The 14,620-nt window shown below is 41.1% G+C and overlaps 1 protein-coding gene across 11 annotated transcripts in view; it reads right to left on the reverse strand.

Moving 5' to 3' along the window:
* Positions 1-14,620, reverse strand: part of MARK3 (microtubule affinity regulating kinase 3) — a 120,011-nt gene that overhangs the window by 14,920 nt on the left and 90,471 nt on the right. For 8 of the 11 annotated variants that reach the window (XM_082737423.1, XM_082737424.1, XM_082737420.1 and 5 more), the window contains exons 8-14: positions 13,278-13,514; positions 12,991-13,110; positions 12,641-12,740; positions 12,222-12,334; positions 11,498-11,651; positions 6,682-6,899; positions 3,232-3,335 (exon numbers count right to left, since the gene is read on the reverse strand). In XM_082737423.1, coding sequence (XP_082593549.1) covers positions 3,232-3,335; positions 6,682-6,899; positions 11,498-11,651; positions 12,222-12,334; positions 12,641-12,740; positions 12,991-13,110; positions 13,278-13,514 — 1,046 coding nt within the window. The remainder of the gene's footprint in view (positions 1-3,231; positions 3,336-6,681; positions 6,900-11,497; positions 11,652-12,221; positions 12,335-12,640; positions 12,741-12,990; positions 13,111-13,277; positions 13,515-14,620) is intronic. The other 3 variants (XM_082737425.1, XM_082737422.1, XM_082737430.1) reach the window with 1 other exon arrangement.

The raw sequence follows: 14,620 nt of genomic DNA on the forward strand, positions 1-14,620 counted from the left end.
AAATAATTAAGAAGTCAGTATAAAGTAAGATTCAAGACATTCTTCACACTCCCATCCGAATGGTTTACTGGTGCGTCCATCCATAAGCCAGGATGTGTTCAGCATCATGTGTCAGTCTCTGTGCTAACTGGTTTAAGACTCGCTGTATAGAACTACACAACTGTGACACAATCACACAACTGAAGTTGTGGTTACACTCTCTCACGCCTAGTTTATATGGACCATTGGTCACTGCTGGAAATGGGCCACAGTCAGAGTCTGCCATCAGAAGGCAGAATAACTACATCAGGAGACAGAGCAGAAAGGAAGCTGGATTTTGGCATGCCTGGTGTCAAAACAACGGTCTAACTCAGAAAACAGTTCACATGTACTCAAGCCAAAGTAACAGTTTGCCAAATCCTGTAACTTCTGTTCTTTAAACAACAATGATTTCTTTATTTTCATACAGCAAAGCTGATAAAACAGAACGACTGCACTGGTAAGAATCAACCCATAAAATTAATTTTAAAATTAAACAACAATGACATGGCCAATGGGGAGAACTTTAAACATCGTCCCATGCTCATGGTAGGCCTTGGACAACAGCAGAAGAATTGTGTAGGATATGCATAGTTTCAGTTCAAACTCGCACAGCCTTTACTAGCCATGCTCAACATTGGAATTCTGTATAAACATACATCCATATAAGAAAAAAGTCCCACATATTCATGGTTAAAAACAAAAATGAAAGTCCTTCTTCAGAATTTTTTTTTTAATATTTTATTTATTTATTTGACAGACAGAGATCACAAGTAGGCAGAGAGGCAGGCAGAGAGAGAGAGGAGGAAGCAGGCTCCCCGCTGAGCAGAGAGCCCGACGCGGGGCTCGATCCCAGGATCCTGAGATCATGACCCGAGCCGAAGGCAGAGGCTCAACCCACTGAACCACCCAGGCGCCCCCCTTCTTCACAAGTTAACAGGGATCCAGGCATCCTGTAGCTCACTGCGATTTTAGTCAAGGAGTCAAAGATCTACATCTCTCTACAGAGAGAAGAAAGTAACTGTCTGGTTAAAAAGTCATCTGGGCACAGAGAAGAAGCAGTGGATCTGATTAAAGACTCAGCATCTACTTTAGGGGTGAGAACGTTCTAACACTTACTGCCCTAACTGAAGGTAAAAAATATGACTAGTTTGGCATTCAAGCCTCTAATAATTTCCCACATTTTTTCAATGAATCTGTATGATAAAAAAGAAAATCCAGATACTATACAAATTTGGGGCCTTGTCTTGAGTGGTTTGACATTGAGACTATTTGGCTAAAGATAAAAAACAAAACAAACAACAATAACAAAAAACCACTTTCAAAAGCAAAACATTTAAATGAAGCTGATGGAAGCAATGAGGCCTAGGCTGGGATATGGAGAAGTCGGTCTCAGCAGGGAAGGTGTGTGCAGGGAGGACACAGACAGGTAGTGACTCCAAAGAAATTAGAGAATTCTTCAAACTATTTCCGAAGAGTGAGTCGAATCCTACAGGAAGGGACATTTAGAAGACCATGTGCACACATACAAACATAAGCCAGGGAGCAGGGAGTAGTAGATCCTGGTCTTAAGAGCCTTTTAAAAAGTCTGACTCTAGGGCGCCTGGGTGGCTCAGTGGGTTGGGCCGCTGCCTTCGGCTCAGGTCATGATCTCGGGGTCCTGGGATCGAGTCCCCCGCATTGGGCTCTCTGCTCGGCAGGGAGCCTGCTTCCCTCTCTCTCTCTCTCTGCCTGCCTCTCTATCTATTTGTGATTTCTCTGTCAAATAAATAAATAAAATCTTTAAAAAAAAAAAAAAGTCTGACTCTATACCTCAGAGAACTGTATTTCCTAAGATCAAGAAGAATCTGGTAGAACAGTTCAACAATTTAGAAGAATTTCCGAAAGGAAAAAGAGTCATGAAACAACATTTACATTAGAAGCTTCTAATTGTCTTCTACTGAGAAACTCTATTAAATAACACTGAACTAGAAGAAATCTGATAGATTTGAGAATGTAAAAGAAAGAAACTTTACCAGAGAATAGACTACTATTAAAATACCTACAAGCTATATAGCACAGCTGCCATCGCATACTCAAGTTATTAACAGTTCTTAATCATGAGGAAAAAGACAACGTTAAAACAAGTACACATACAGGAATCAGAAGAGAGAATCCTGGAATGTAAATATTTAAAAAAATGCACGGAATAATCCACATAATCTCACACAATAAGGTTTTAGCTTCATGTCAACTCAGGGTTAAGTAGTCTATGGGAGAGGGAAATGATAGTCTTGTTTTGAGGATGGAAGAGGAAAGCAGAATCTTTGCTTAGGCCGTGGTGGAAGTTAGTGACCAAACATTTGACTAATGAGATCTCGAGGGAACAGAAACCATACGATGCATCTTCAGAAAGTAAGTATCAGGAAAAAAGAAAGAAACCATTTTGATGCCAGACATGGGACTGTGACGAGACCAGACAATGTTCAAGTTAGGTGGCCAGGGGACAACGAAAATGGCGGGAATTTACTTAATGGATTTCTACTCCAGAACTTCGCTTGCGCATTGTGGCTTTACCTCACCCCTCTGCATTTAATTTATACTCTACTCTTCCCGATAGAAGAGAAGGAAATCCATGCTTGCCTGAGAAACTTCTTCCATAAAGAATATATTTAACTACTCTACCAATCCCAACCTCTTTCTTCTCTTTTTTCTCTCCCCCTAAAGGATGGTTTTAGGCCCTACTCAATCCCACTTTTCCCACTCAGCTTCTCCACTTGGCCCCTCTGGTCACCTGCTGGCCTGTTCCTGAAGGTTCCCCACATGCCTCACACCGTGCTACAGAGGCTTGGCTCCCTGCGCCCTGGGTCCTTATCCCTCCCCGCTTCACCCTTCGTTCAACTTGTTAATGCACACAAAATAATGTCCACTTCCCTACTTGTTACTCTACAATTATAACACAGCTTAAGATGTGTCTCCTTTAGGAAAGCTCCCTCATTTAACTCAATCCTTTCCACTACCACACGCACAACCTGCCAGGAAAACAAGCTCTGAACAATGACAGGAATTGGAATTCTAGTATCTTGCTCAAAATTTCCATCATATTTAACTTACCGTGAAAGAATACTTACCATTATTATCTGAATTTTGATTATAAAAATTGAGAAGTAAACAACATGCTTCCATTTCTTTTGGGAAAAACAGATTTTCTTGCAAACAAGTGAAATTTCGTACCTGTTTTCTTTCCCATTCTGAATTACTGAATGTCTATCAGCTGTGGTTCTTTCACTGCAAACATAAGTATTTCGCCGTGTCATTCCACCAGATGCTGTATTACTCTATTAAAAAAAAGGGGGGGTTGCCTTTTTACCATTTAGTAATAAGGAGGTACAATGAGGAAAAACAAGCTCATTTAAATACACAAGAATGATTTAGTCTTTGAATAAACTGACAGTAAGCTATCAGTGGTACTGGCTAAAAGATCACAAAAGAGGGTGGAGGCAACAGCCTCTGCTGTCTCCTGGCATTAAGAGTGAAACTTGGCTATGGTAGAGCAACTCTTAAAAAGCCAGCTATGGGGTGCCTGGATGGCTCAGTGGGTTAAACATTTGCCTTCAGCTCAGGTCATCAGGGTCCTGGCATCGAGTCCCACATCCGTCTCTCTGCTCAGCAGGAAGCCTGCTTCTTCCTCTCTGTCTGTCTCTCTCTGCCTGCCTCTCTGCCTACTTGCGATCTCTCTCTGTCAAATAGATAAATAAAATCTTAAAGAAAAAAAAAAAAGCCAGGGACGCCTGGGTGGCTCAGTGGGTTAAGCCTCTCTGCCTTCGGCTCAGGTCATGACCTCAGGGTCCTGGGATCAAGCCCCACAGCAGGCTTTCTGCTCAGCAGGGAGCCTGCTTCCCCCCCTCTCTCTGCCTGCCTCTCTGCCTACTTGTGATCTTTCTGTCAAACAAAGAAATAAAATCTTTAAAAAAATAAATAAAAAATAAAAATAAAAAGAGAAGAAAAAAAAAAAAGCCGGCTACAATAATCCATAAATTAGTTCATATATTACTTTAAACAGAGTGGGAAGATAGAGATCCACTGTTTTTAAAAGCTAATAATTTTAAAATAAAAATTAAAAAAGGATTAGAAACATAAGGTAAACATACAAATAAAACAAATATCAAGCATGAGAATAATAAGAGTGAAAAACAAAGGACTAAACATAAGTATTAAAAACTATAAAATTATTAGTAAAGACACAGGGGTAAGTCTGTACAACCTTGCATTACACAGATTCAGAGATATGACACCAAAGGATGAATAACAAAAGGAAAAAAAAATTGAACCCCGTGTCAGGTTCTTTCAGGTCATGACTCGAGCCGAAGGAGGATGATTAACAACTGAACACTAGGACCCAGGCGCCCCCCGCAAATTTCTTTTCTTTTTCTTTTTTTTTTTTTTTAAAGATTTTATTCATTTTACAGTGAGAGCAGGAACACAAACAGGGGGAGTAGGAGAGGTAGAAACAGGTTTCCCGAAGAGCAGAGAGCCTGATGCAGGGGTTGATCCCAGGACCCTGGGACCACGACCTGAGCCAAAGGCAAATGCCCAACGACTGAACCATCCAGGCGCCCCCACACCTATTTTTGAAAAGCTAATGCTTTCAAAATTAAGCAAGGAAGAGGCACTTGGGTGGTTCAGTTAAGCATCTGCCTTTGGCTTGGGTCATGGTCCCAGGGTCCTGCAAGCAAGCCCCATTTCAGGTTCCTTGCTCAGTAGGAGTCTGCTTCTCCCTCTCTCTCCTGCTCCCCCTGCTTATACTCTGTCTCTCTCTCTCTCTAATAAATAAAATCTTTAAAAAAAAATTAAGCAAGGAAATAAATGCTTTCAAAATTAACAAGCAAGGAGTTAACAACCACAGAATTTTATCAGATTAAGAAGAATTTTTTTTTTCAAAGATTTTATTTATTTATTTGACAGACAGAGATCACAAGTAGGCAGAGAGGCAGGCAGAGAGAGAGGAGGAAGCAGACTCCCTGCTAAGCAGAGAGCCCGATGTGGGGCTCAATCCCAGAACCCTGGGATCATGACCTGAGCCGAAGGCAGAGGCTTTAACCCACTGAGCCACCCAGGCGCCCCAGATTAAGAAGAAATTTTTTTTTTTTAAGATTTTATTTATTTATTTGACAGAGATCACAAGTAGGCAGAGAGGCAGACAGCGAGGCAGGCAGAGAGAGAGAGAGAGAGAGAGAGAGAGAGAGAGAGAGGAGGAAGCAGGCTCCCCGCTGAGCAGAGCCGAATACGGGGCTCGATCCCAGGACCCCGAGATCATGACCTGAGCCGAAGGCAGAGGTTTAAGCTACTGAGCCACCCAGGTGCCCCTAAGAAGAATTTTTATACAAAGAGAAACACAGCCACCTTTAAGACAGCACAAGGAGACCACGTACAGGGAAATTCCAGTCTAAATGGGAGAAAATTTTAGTAACATTACTTTTTTTCTTTTATAAATAATCAGACGTATCTGATAATGCTGGGGGGGTGTATCTTCAAAAGGGAGGTATGCAGTTGAGTAGAGCAATAGGGACAGAAAGTCATGAGGGCAGAGGACAGGGTCTTAGCTTGCTCTCACAACTCTCAACAAAAGCTGGAGACTGAACTGAACTTGTAGGACTGTGACATGACAACCCAACTTTATGGCATTAGGAAGGCAAAATCAAAAACCTTGCAAATAGGGTTTACTCTGATAAAACAGAAGGTCAGAGGATGGCAGAGACAACCCCCCTGGGGCCTCTCTATGAGCTCCTATCCCCAGAACAGCACAAACAAGAGCGTCCGGAAAAGAGCAGCTGCGCTTCTCAGTGGGCCCCCACACTTTGGGTTTTCTGAGGTAGAGAGAGGGCTGTGCCATTGTTAACTTTGAAGGAAAAATATGTGGTTATAGAATATTCCCAATACTGTATATCCTCTGGAAATTCTTTCTAAAATTACTTCAAGAGTGTTAAGAATTATAATCATTATATTAGTCAGATAGAACATGTTTCAATTCATAGAAAAGTTCCTGAAACTGAATAGACTGAATTTAATAAATACTACCAACTTAAGGGGGAGATTTGTTAAGAATAGGGATTAAGAGATGGATACAGATCAGCAGTATAATTTTAGGAAATTACCTAACTTTTCTTCATTTTCTCACCTTAAAATTTTAGCTATTACATGGGGAAACACTTGCACAGTCCCTGGTACGCAGTAAGGACTCAGTCAAATGCTTTTTGCATCTGAAGATGCACACCACATCGCTGGCCCTCAACCAATCAGACCTCCCAGTGTCCTCTGCACACTCTGTTAGGCTTCTGTCTGCAGCCGTCTGCCTGCTCTGTCGTCATTTGGTTTTATTTATTTCCTGGCAGGTATGAGGTATTTCTATTTCTCAGCACCTGATATGACCTAAAGCTCAGCAGATGTTTGTGGAATAACCAGACACAGTCCTTGGCAAGAAAGATCTGAACACTCATCTAGTGGGATGGGGCTCAGTAAGAAACACCTTCAACCCAGGTACTGAAGGTGATCTCTACAGGCTGAGCCTGGGCATGGTGGCCTGATGAGGACAGCACTGTAGGTGGATGAGAAGAGAGGAACAGAACGTCCAGACCGCCATAACCCTACAATCCTAGGAATGCTCTCTAGCTTAACAATACTTACACTAGGGACAGTAGAGCTTTTCTTGCGCTCAGGAATATCGGCCTTATTGGGATTACTTGCGTTCCCAAGCATGGGACTGGCTGGAGCAATACCCTTTCCTCCCACAGCACTTCCGCTTGACTTCCGGGAAGGAATTCCGTCTTCTTTGAGGTCACTATCTGCAGTGCTGGTCTGACTCCTTTTTGGATATGCCACAACTGAAGGAATAGCCGGTCCAGCTAAAATGAAGAGTTTACTTTTTAAAAGTCAGAATACAGTTTTACAATTTATTCTGTGAAAATAAACATATTTTATAAGAGGACCTAAGACTGCTATCATCTAAAAAAATACAATAGAGTCAAATCCTGTAAGAGGATGTTTCCCGTTCACATATAATGTCTTCCCTATGCACTGAGTTCAATTTGGAAATTTCACTTCCTTGTCCCTTTCTACTTTTCTTAAAGTTCTGGTTTTGTTTGCTTGTTTGCATTTATAAGCTTGTACAGTTGTGCTTCAGAGCTAACCTCAGGGATAGCTGTCCACTGAAAACATCTTCAGAGTGTTACTGTACAGATACATAATCAAACTAACTTGATACACATACATCACGCAGAATGAACTGCTTCCCCTAGGACATCAGAGTGAAACTTACCCTTTTTTGTAGGAGAGATGCCTTCACCTTTGGAACAGAACAGTACAGATTTATGGGTTATGACTTCTGAAGTTTTATCCTAGATCTTTTTTTTCAAAGATTTTATTTTTTTATTTGACAGAGAGAGACACAGTGAGAGAGGGAACATAAGCAGGGGGAGCGGGAGAGGGAGAAGAAGACTCCCCACTGAACAGGGAGCCCGATGCGGGGCTTGATCCCAGGACCCTGGGATCATGCCCTGAGCCGAAGGCAGACACTTATTGACTGAGCCACCAGGTGCCCCTATCCTGGATCTCTTTTAAAGCACTCATAATCTAAATAATAGGATAAACAGGAATTTGAGTAGACAGGGAAAGGGGACACAAGTGGAGGAACGCCATGTTCCTTAAGCAAATAGCAGGGAGGAAGAGGGCAGGGGTTCCCAGCCACACCCCCACCCCAGGAGGAGTACACCTAAGGACATCCTGGATGGACAATTAACTGATGTCCTATAAAAAAGCATCTGGAGACTCTGATGGTAGCACAGGAGATTTGGAGTTCAAAGAATTTTGGAAATGAATGCGATGATAACTAGTATATTCATTATGTATGTTATTCAATGGTAATTTTCAGGAATGGCATCAAATGCTCATCATTTATTCTACAGAAGAAATTTCACATTTTAGACCTATTAAACAGGGCTTGGAGCGGGATACAAAAAAGCTACTTCTCGGACAAAAATCTAAATGGTAAATCTATTTGAAACTGAATTAGAAGTATACAAAGGTTTGCTTTTATTTACAGGAGGGAAACAACTAAGCTCTGAGTTTGGGAATTTTAACATAAAAAACAAAGAAATAAACAAGCATGGGTTATATTACCCTTAACACTTATCTTTTTTCTAGACAGCATGAGACAGCTAAAGACATCCTGCACTTCTAGGTTTACTGCTGAACTGCTCTGAAACCTGGCTCAGACTGCACTGTCTCCCAGCGTCACTTGTGTCTGGGAACAGTGAGCTCCACGCACAGTAACCACCAGGGCCAACATCAGTCAAGCCAGAGCACTTCTGTCTCAAGGCCTGTCCTTTTCCAGCACAGCCACCCTCTCCACACCAACCTCTAGTTCGCTAAACACCAGCAATCACTGGTCTGGTCTCCATCTCTGGAATTCTCTCTTTTCGAGAATGTTACATGAACGGATCAATTTCATGACACCTTTTGAGATTTTTTCCCCCACTCAGCACAGTCCCCTTGTGATCCATACAAATGGCTGCATCCATCAACACTTTGTTCCTTTTTATTGCTGAGCAGTGTTCCATGGTGTGGCTGTCTCACTCATATAGAAATGTGATTTTTATATAGTAAAACCTGGTAAATATGTCTTTTCTTCCATGGATGTCAGTGTTGGGGTAATCGTGAGAACAACCCTCACTACTCCAAGTTATAAAGAAAAAGAAAATTATCTCATTTTAGAAATTTTTTCTTTTAATATTTTCATATTTTTTATATTCACATCTTCATTCCAAATGGAATCTACCCTTGTATAAGATGTGGGAAATGGATGCAAATTAATATTTTTCTGGTAACTATCATATGCCCCAATACCATTCATTGATTAATAAACCAGGAATTCTTTACTTTTTTTTCTTTTAATAAGACAAAGAAACTTTTGAAAGTCTAATGAAGATCACCCTTACCAGAAAAATATGTAGACACATACAGGGGGTTCACACAGGTGACCGAAATAAAGAACCACAGGAAAAACTCAAGTTGTAATTTTACAGAGAAAGGTATAAACTGTTGGGATCTAGAAGCAGAGAGATGAGAGGACAAGCTCAAAGCTGGGTTAGCTGCAGGCTTGTCTGCTTTTACTCGGTATCAAGGGGGTGTGCTTTACTAGACACTGTGTGTAGAATCTATCCCATTTTTGGCATTTATTTTTATTTATTTATTTTTTTAAAGATTTTATTTATTTATTTGACAGAGAGAAATCACAAGTAGATGGAGAGGCAGGCAGAGAGAGAGAGAGAGGGAAGCGGGCTCCCTGCTGAGCAGAGAGCCCGATGCGGGACTCAATCCCAGGACCCTGAGATCATGACCCGAGCCGAAGGCAGCGGCTTAACCCACTGAGCCACCCAGGCGCCCCCCATTTTTAGCATTTAAAGGAACACAACCAGAGGCATACCCAAATCTTTCCTTTGCTGACCACTATCTTCATCCCCATAAAAGAATAAAAGAATAAAAAACAACACAGAATCGAGTCCGTGGCTTTCTATATACATGGACTTCTGGAAATATTCTTTTATGAACTTTTTTTTTAAAGTAGGCTCCACTCCCATCTTGGGACTTGAATTCACAACCCCGAGATTAAGAGGTACATGCTCTACTGACTGAGCCAGCCAATGGCTGCTCTTTTATGCGTGTTTTGATATTAGAGGCTCCAAGAAGGAAGGATCATTATTATTATGAAAAGACTACTCTGTGAGGTAATCGATCAATGGATTAGTGGACAAAGCCAGAGGACCCAGGCCCAGAAGTCTGGGGGTTCTGCAACAGGTATTCCCACTTCTATGTAACCTGGGGAGACTTGGTGAGCTCTCTTGGTCTTTATCCTTATTGATAAAATGGGGGTTAGGTGAGTGTATGACACCATGTCCAAAGCTCTTTTCAGCTCTAAAATTTTCTGAGCTGGGGAAAAAAGGTATTACCAATCCAAATGGAATATACATACTTAGGGAAGAATTAACTTATTAAGACAGTCACTCGAGATATGAGAAAACTAAAAAAAAAAACCCCGAACAAACCCAAAACCCCTCAAAAACAAACCAGTTCCCCCTCACCCCAGGACTTTACGAATAATTCCCTTTAAACTGGGTGATTCAGAACAATCTGTAGGCATTTTGCTAAATGTCCTGTTGTTCAGAGGCACTGAAAACCTCTCCTTAAAAACTAACCTGAACATGAACAAAGAAAGACTCAGATCAACGCTAGGTTTATAATTTTTTTTTTTAATTTATTTGACAGACAGAGATCACAAGTAGTCAGAGAGGCAGGCAGAGAGAGAGGAAGGAAAGCAGGCTCCCTGCTGAGCAGAGAGCCCGATGCAGGGCTCGATCCCAGGACCCGGGGATCATGACCTGAGCCGAAGGCAGAGGCTTTAACCCACTGAGCCACCCAGGCGCCCCAACGCTAGGTTTATAAATGTCATGTGCACATTCACAGGTTACAGGCAAATAAGTATGTACATGTGCTCGCGCGTAAGCGAGCACGTGCGTGTGCGCGCGCGCACACACACGTCTCTGGATCCCCACACGTGGGGCTGCCTAGAAGGCAGAAGAATTGTTAAGTTTGGTAACCATATCTCTTACGGTCCAAAGCCTCAAAAAAGATTCATTTCTGAATCTTAAATATTTTAAGATTGAGGATGTTTAGTCACATCAACAGAGTGTGTGGCTGAGAACGACCCAAGTCAAAAATTTAAACCAATGGGGCGCCTGGGTGGCTCAGTGGGTTAAAGCCTTTGCCTTCAGCTCAGGTCATGATCTCAGGGTCCTGGGATCGAGCCCTGCATCAGGGGTGGAGGCGGGTGATCTCTGCTCAGCAGGGAGCCTGCTTCCTCCTCTCTCTGCCTGCCTCTCTGCCCACTTGTGATCTCTGTCAAATAAATAAACAATAAGTAAGTAAGTAAACAAATAAATAAATAAATATCCTTAAGGAAAAAAAATTTTAAACCAAGCATGGCAAACTGGGGTACTATATGTTTTCCACGGAAGGCCACATATAGCCACATAAATTTAGCTTAAGCAAAACTGAAAACCAATTTTCCCAGTTCAAGTGCTCAACTGCCACATGTGGCCAGTGACTACTCTATGGGACAGAACAGATCTAGAACATTTTCACCACTGCAGCAAGTGCTGGACAATGATCAGGAAAGTAAATCCAATGCAGAGATGGGGAAGAGAGCGAAACAGAGGACCAGAGACGGAAGCAGGGGTACCAGAGGAGTGAGTGTACCAAGGAGATCAGAGCCTTGAGATGTTCATGCCATCATTGGTAGGACTGGTAGGAAAGAAATGCCCTGAAAAGAAATCAAGTCAGTTTCCCATCCCAGGAGGCCTTAAACCAAGGGCTGCTTCCCAATGTCAGGAGGTCTCTTGTGTAAGGGGAGACTGCAAGGAACACACTGGAATGGTCTCAGACTTACCATGGTCACTGTACCGCCTCTGCTTCTGGCTGGAAGAAACACTTCTCTGCACCTTGTGGTGAGGAGACTGGCCAGTACTGTTGTTGAGGTCACTGCTTGGCCTAACCTTAGCAAGTGAAAGATTGCTGCTAGAACTGGAGTCACTAGCATCCAGCTAAGAGGAAATGAGAAGAACAGAGCAAAAACCACAACACGAACCCAAGTGGTATGTTAGGAAACTAAACTTCTCGTAACACACAAACCTCTCACAAACAGTTCATTCTACAGATGAAGAATCACATCACATTATAGATGAAGAATTCTGTACAAAAGTACACAATTTGTACAAAAATGACAACCTTCAATTTGGGGAAAAATATTTTTCTGACTGATGAAAAAGCTCACAAAAGGATAGGTGTTTATGAGATTCTTTCTAGGCGTTTTCATATAATTTAAAATGCTCTCTGTTCACTCATCTCATACTTTCTTTACATCATTTCTAAACTATTAATGACTATAGGTTAACTTAGAACATTCAAGTTTGGTATAATACCCACTGTTAAGGTTCTACCTCAAAGTTAAAACAGTAGTTTGTAATGGTCAGAGCAGTTAGGTCTGTCATTTGCAGGTAAATTTAAAAATGATACATCAAATATTATACATAGTAACGAAATAAAGTCTAAGAAAAGAGCTTATTAAACTCATTTACCTAAAAGTCATGTTAGCTCTTTCTGATTACTCTTACCTCCGAAGATTTTCTCCCCAATAGCAAATACGTAGCTGTGATCTCATCATATTTCATCTTACTAAGAGATTCTTGAATTTCTTCTTGTGAATATCCCATTCCCACCATAATATCTAAAAGAAGGACATAATATAGTATATGTGTTTTGTTTGGATATAAAATCACTGTGTTATAGGATAAAATTTCCTTTATTTGACCCAAAATGTTGTAGATTTTCTAACCTAAACGGGCGGTTAGCTTATTTCTGAGTTACTAAGTGATATTTTACACTATAGTAAGTTCCTAAATATGACAACACATAAGGTGAATCATGTAACTTATGTTTAACTTCCTATTATTCCCATTTTAGCATATCCACAGGCGTCAATACAGAAATATGTTACTTGCACACACACACCATGCAGGCACAGAGTAATTACCTATTCTTTTCTGGTCTGAGATGTCTAGCTCTGGTTCAACAAATGGTTTAAGTTCATCTTCTTCGTGGCCTGCATTGATCCATCTGTCCTTCATGATTTGCTGAAAGGTGAACTTTTCATTAGCAGTGTAGAACAAAACATACTAATATCCATAATATTAAGAAAAATTTATTTTCAACATTTCAAGGATTATATCTCAAAGGGTAACTTTCAGAAAAACCTTTAATGTCTCAATTTCTGCTTAAAAAGCCCCAGGGCAGTATTCAGTATGTCCTACAATCCAAGCAAAGTTCTAAAAATACTATAAAGATTCTCCGAAATCGTTACTTATTTTGCACTTATGCGATTACCTCTAGAGTGCCTCGTTTTATTGGGTTTAGCACCAGGAAGCGTTTGAGAAGGTTTTCACAGTCTGTGGACATGTAGAAAGGGATTCTGTATTTCCCTCTTAATACTCTTTCTCTCAGTTCCTTTGCGGGGGGACAGGGAGGAAAGAAAACTAGTGAGTCAATTTTTAGGTTAAAAAAGAACCCACTTAGACCCCATCATACCGACAGATTACTAAAATATTAACCCTAATCATTTAATAAAATGTTTAGCATTCTGAAGAAAGTGGATGAACAACTGGTTCTTATACCTTTAGGTTCTGTCCATCAAAAGGGAGTGACCCGCTGACTAGAGTGTAGAGAATCACGCCAAGGCTCCACACGTCCACTTCTGGCCCATCGTATTTCTTGCCCTGGAAGAGCTCTGGGGCTGCATATGGAGGACTGCCACAAAACGTATCCAGTTTACTGCCAACAGTAAATTCATTGCTAAAACCAAAGTCAGCTATTTTAATGTTCATATCAGCATCTAACAATAGATTTTCGGCCTAGAGGGAAAACATCAAGACAAAAATGAAATTTAACCAAAATAGAATTAGAACTGTGATAGAATTAGGCATTTCATAAAAGCTTTTTGTAATGATATAAAGTTAATATATCCTAATGAAAAAAATGAGAAAACATTCTTTCTAGAGGAAAAGCAAAAAAAAAAAAAAGGAGATAAATTAGAATTTCTAATTTTATTTTAAAGTAATCACTATACCCAATGTGGGGCTGGAACTCACAACCCTAGGATCAAGAGTCAGATGGTCTACTGAGCCAGCCAGGCACCCCAAGATTTCTGATAAAAGAGTAACGGATATAAGGTACAGGTGAACTCTGGCAATATTTTAAACAACAAATGCCCAATGATCAAAAAAAATCATTTATATAGCTTTCTTAACTAGTAAGTGGCTTTAAAAAAATGAATACTTGCTTTAAATGGCCAACCACGTTTTATTAAAAAAATTGCTAAAGAGCTGTGCAGTGGCTATCACCGGGGAGGGGAAAGCCCCAGACCTCATTCAAGATACAGATCATAGTCATTTTCATTTATTTCACCAAATATCCACAACGTGCCAATGACACATCTGGCATTATATATTTGTGTCTGAATATGTAATGATGAACAAGACAGACAGGGTCTGGCCCTCAAGGAGCTGTTAGAGGGGGGAAGGCAGAAAACCAAGCAGCTGCACTCTGACCTAAATGCTGTAACTGAGGATGTGTGGGGAGCTGGGGGCTTGGCACTGAAAGGCGCAGGAAGGTTTCCTAGAGGGGGTGAAATCAAAGCTGTTGCCCGGAGCTTCGGTAAAAACAGTCTGAAAACCCAGAACATGTTTTACAAGAAACTGAGACAGTGTGTGTGAAAGCGGTGCAGGGGACATGGCCATGGCCAAATCACAAAGGGCAGTTTAATGACCAATAGAAAGTTCAAGTTTTCAATCTAATGGCAATGGGGAGCCGTTAGAGTCACTCAAGCAGGAAAACAACAATCTTATTTCCATTTAAAAAAAAAAAAAAGATTTTATTTATTTATTTGACAGAGAGAGAGAGAGAGATCATAAGTAGGCAGAGATGCAGGTGGTGTGGGGGGTGGAGGGCGGGGGGGGGA

The sequence above is a fragment of the Mustela nivalis genome (genome assembly GCF_964662115.1).
Source record: "Mustela nivalis genome assembly, chromosome: 6".
Classification (NCBI taxonomy): Eukaryota; Metazoa; Chordata; class Mammalia; order Carnivora; family Mustelidae; genus Mustela; species Mustela nivalis.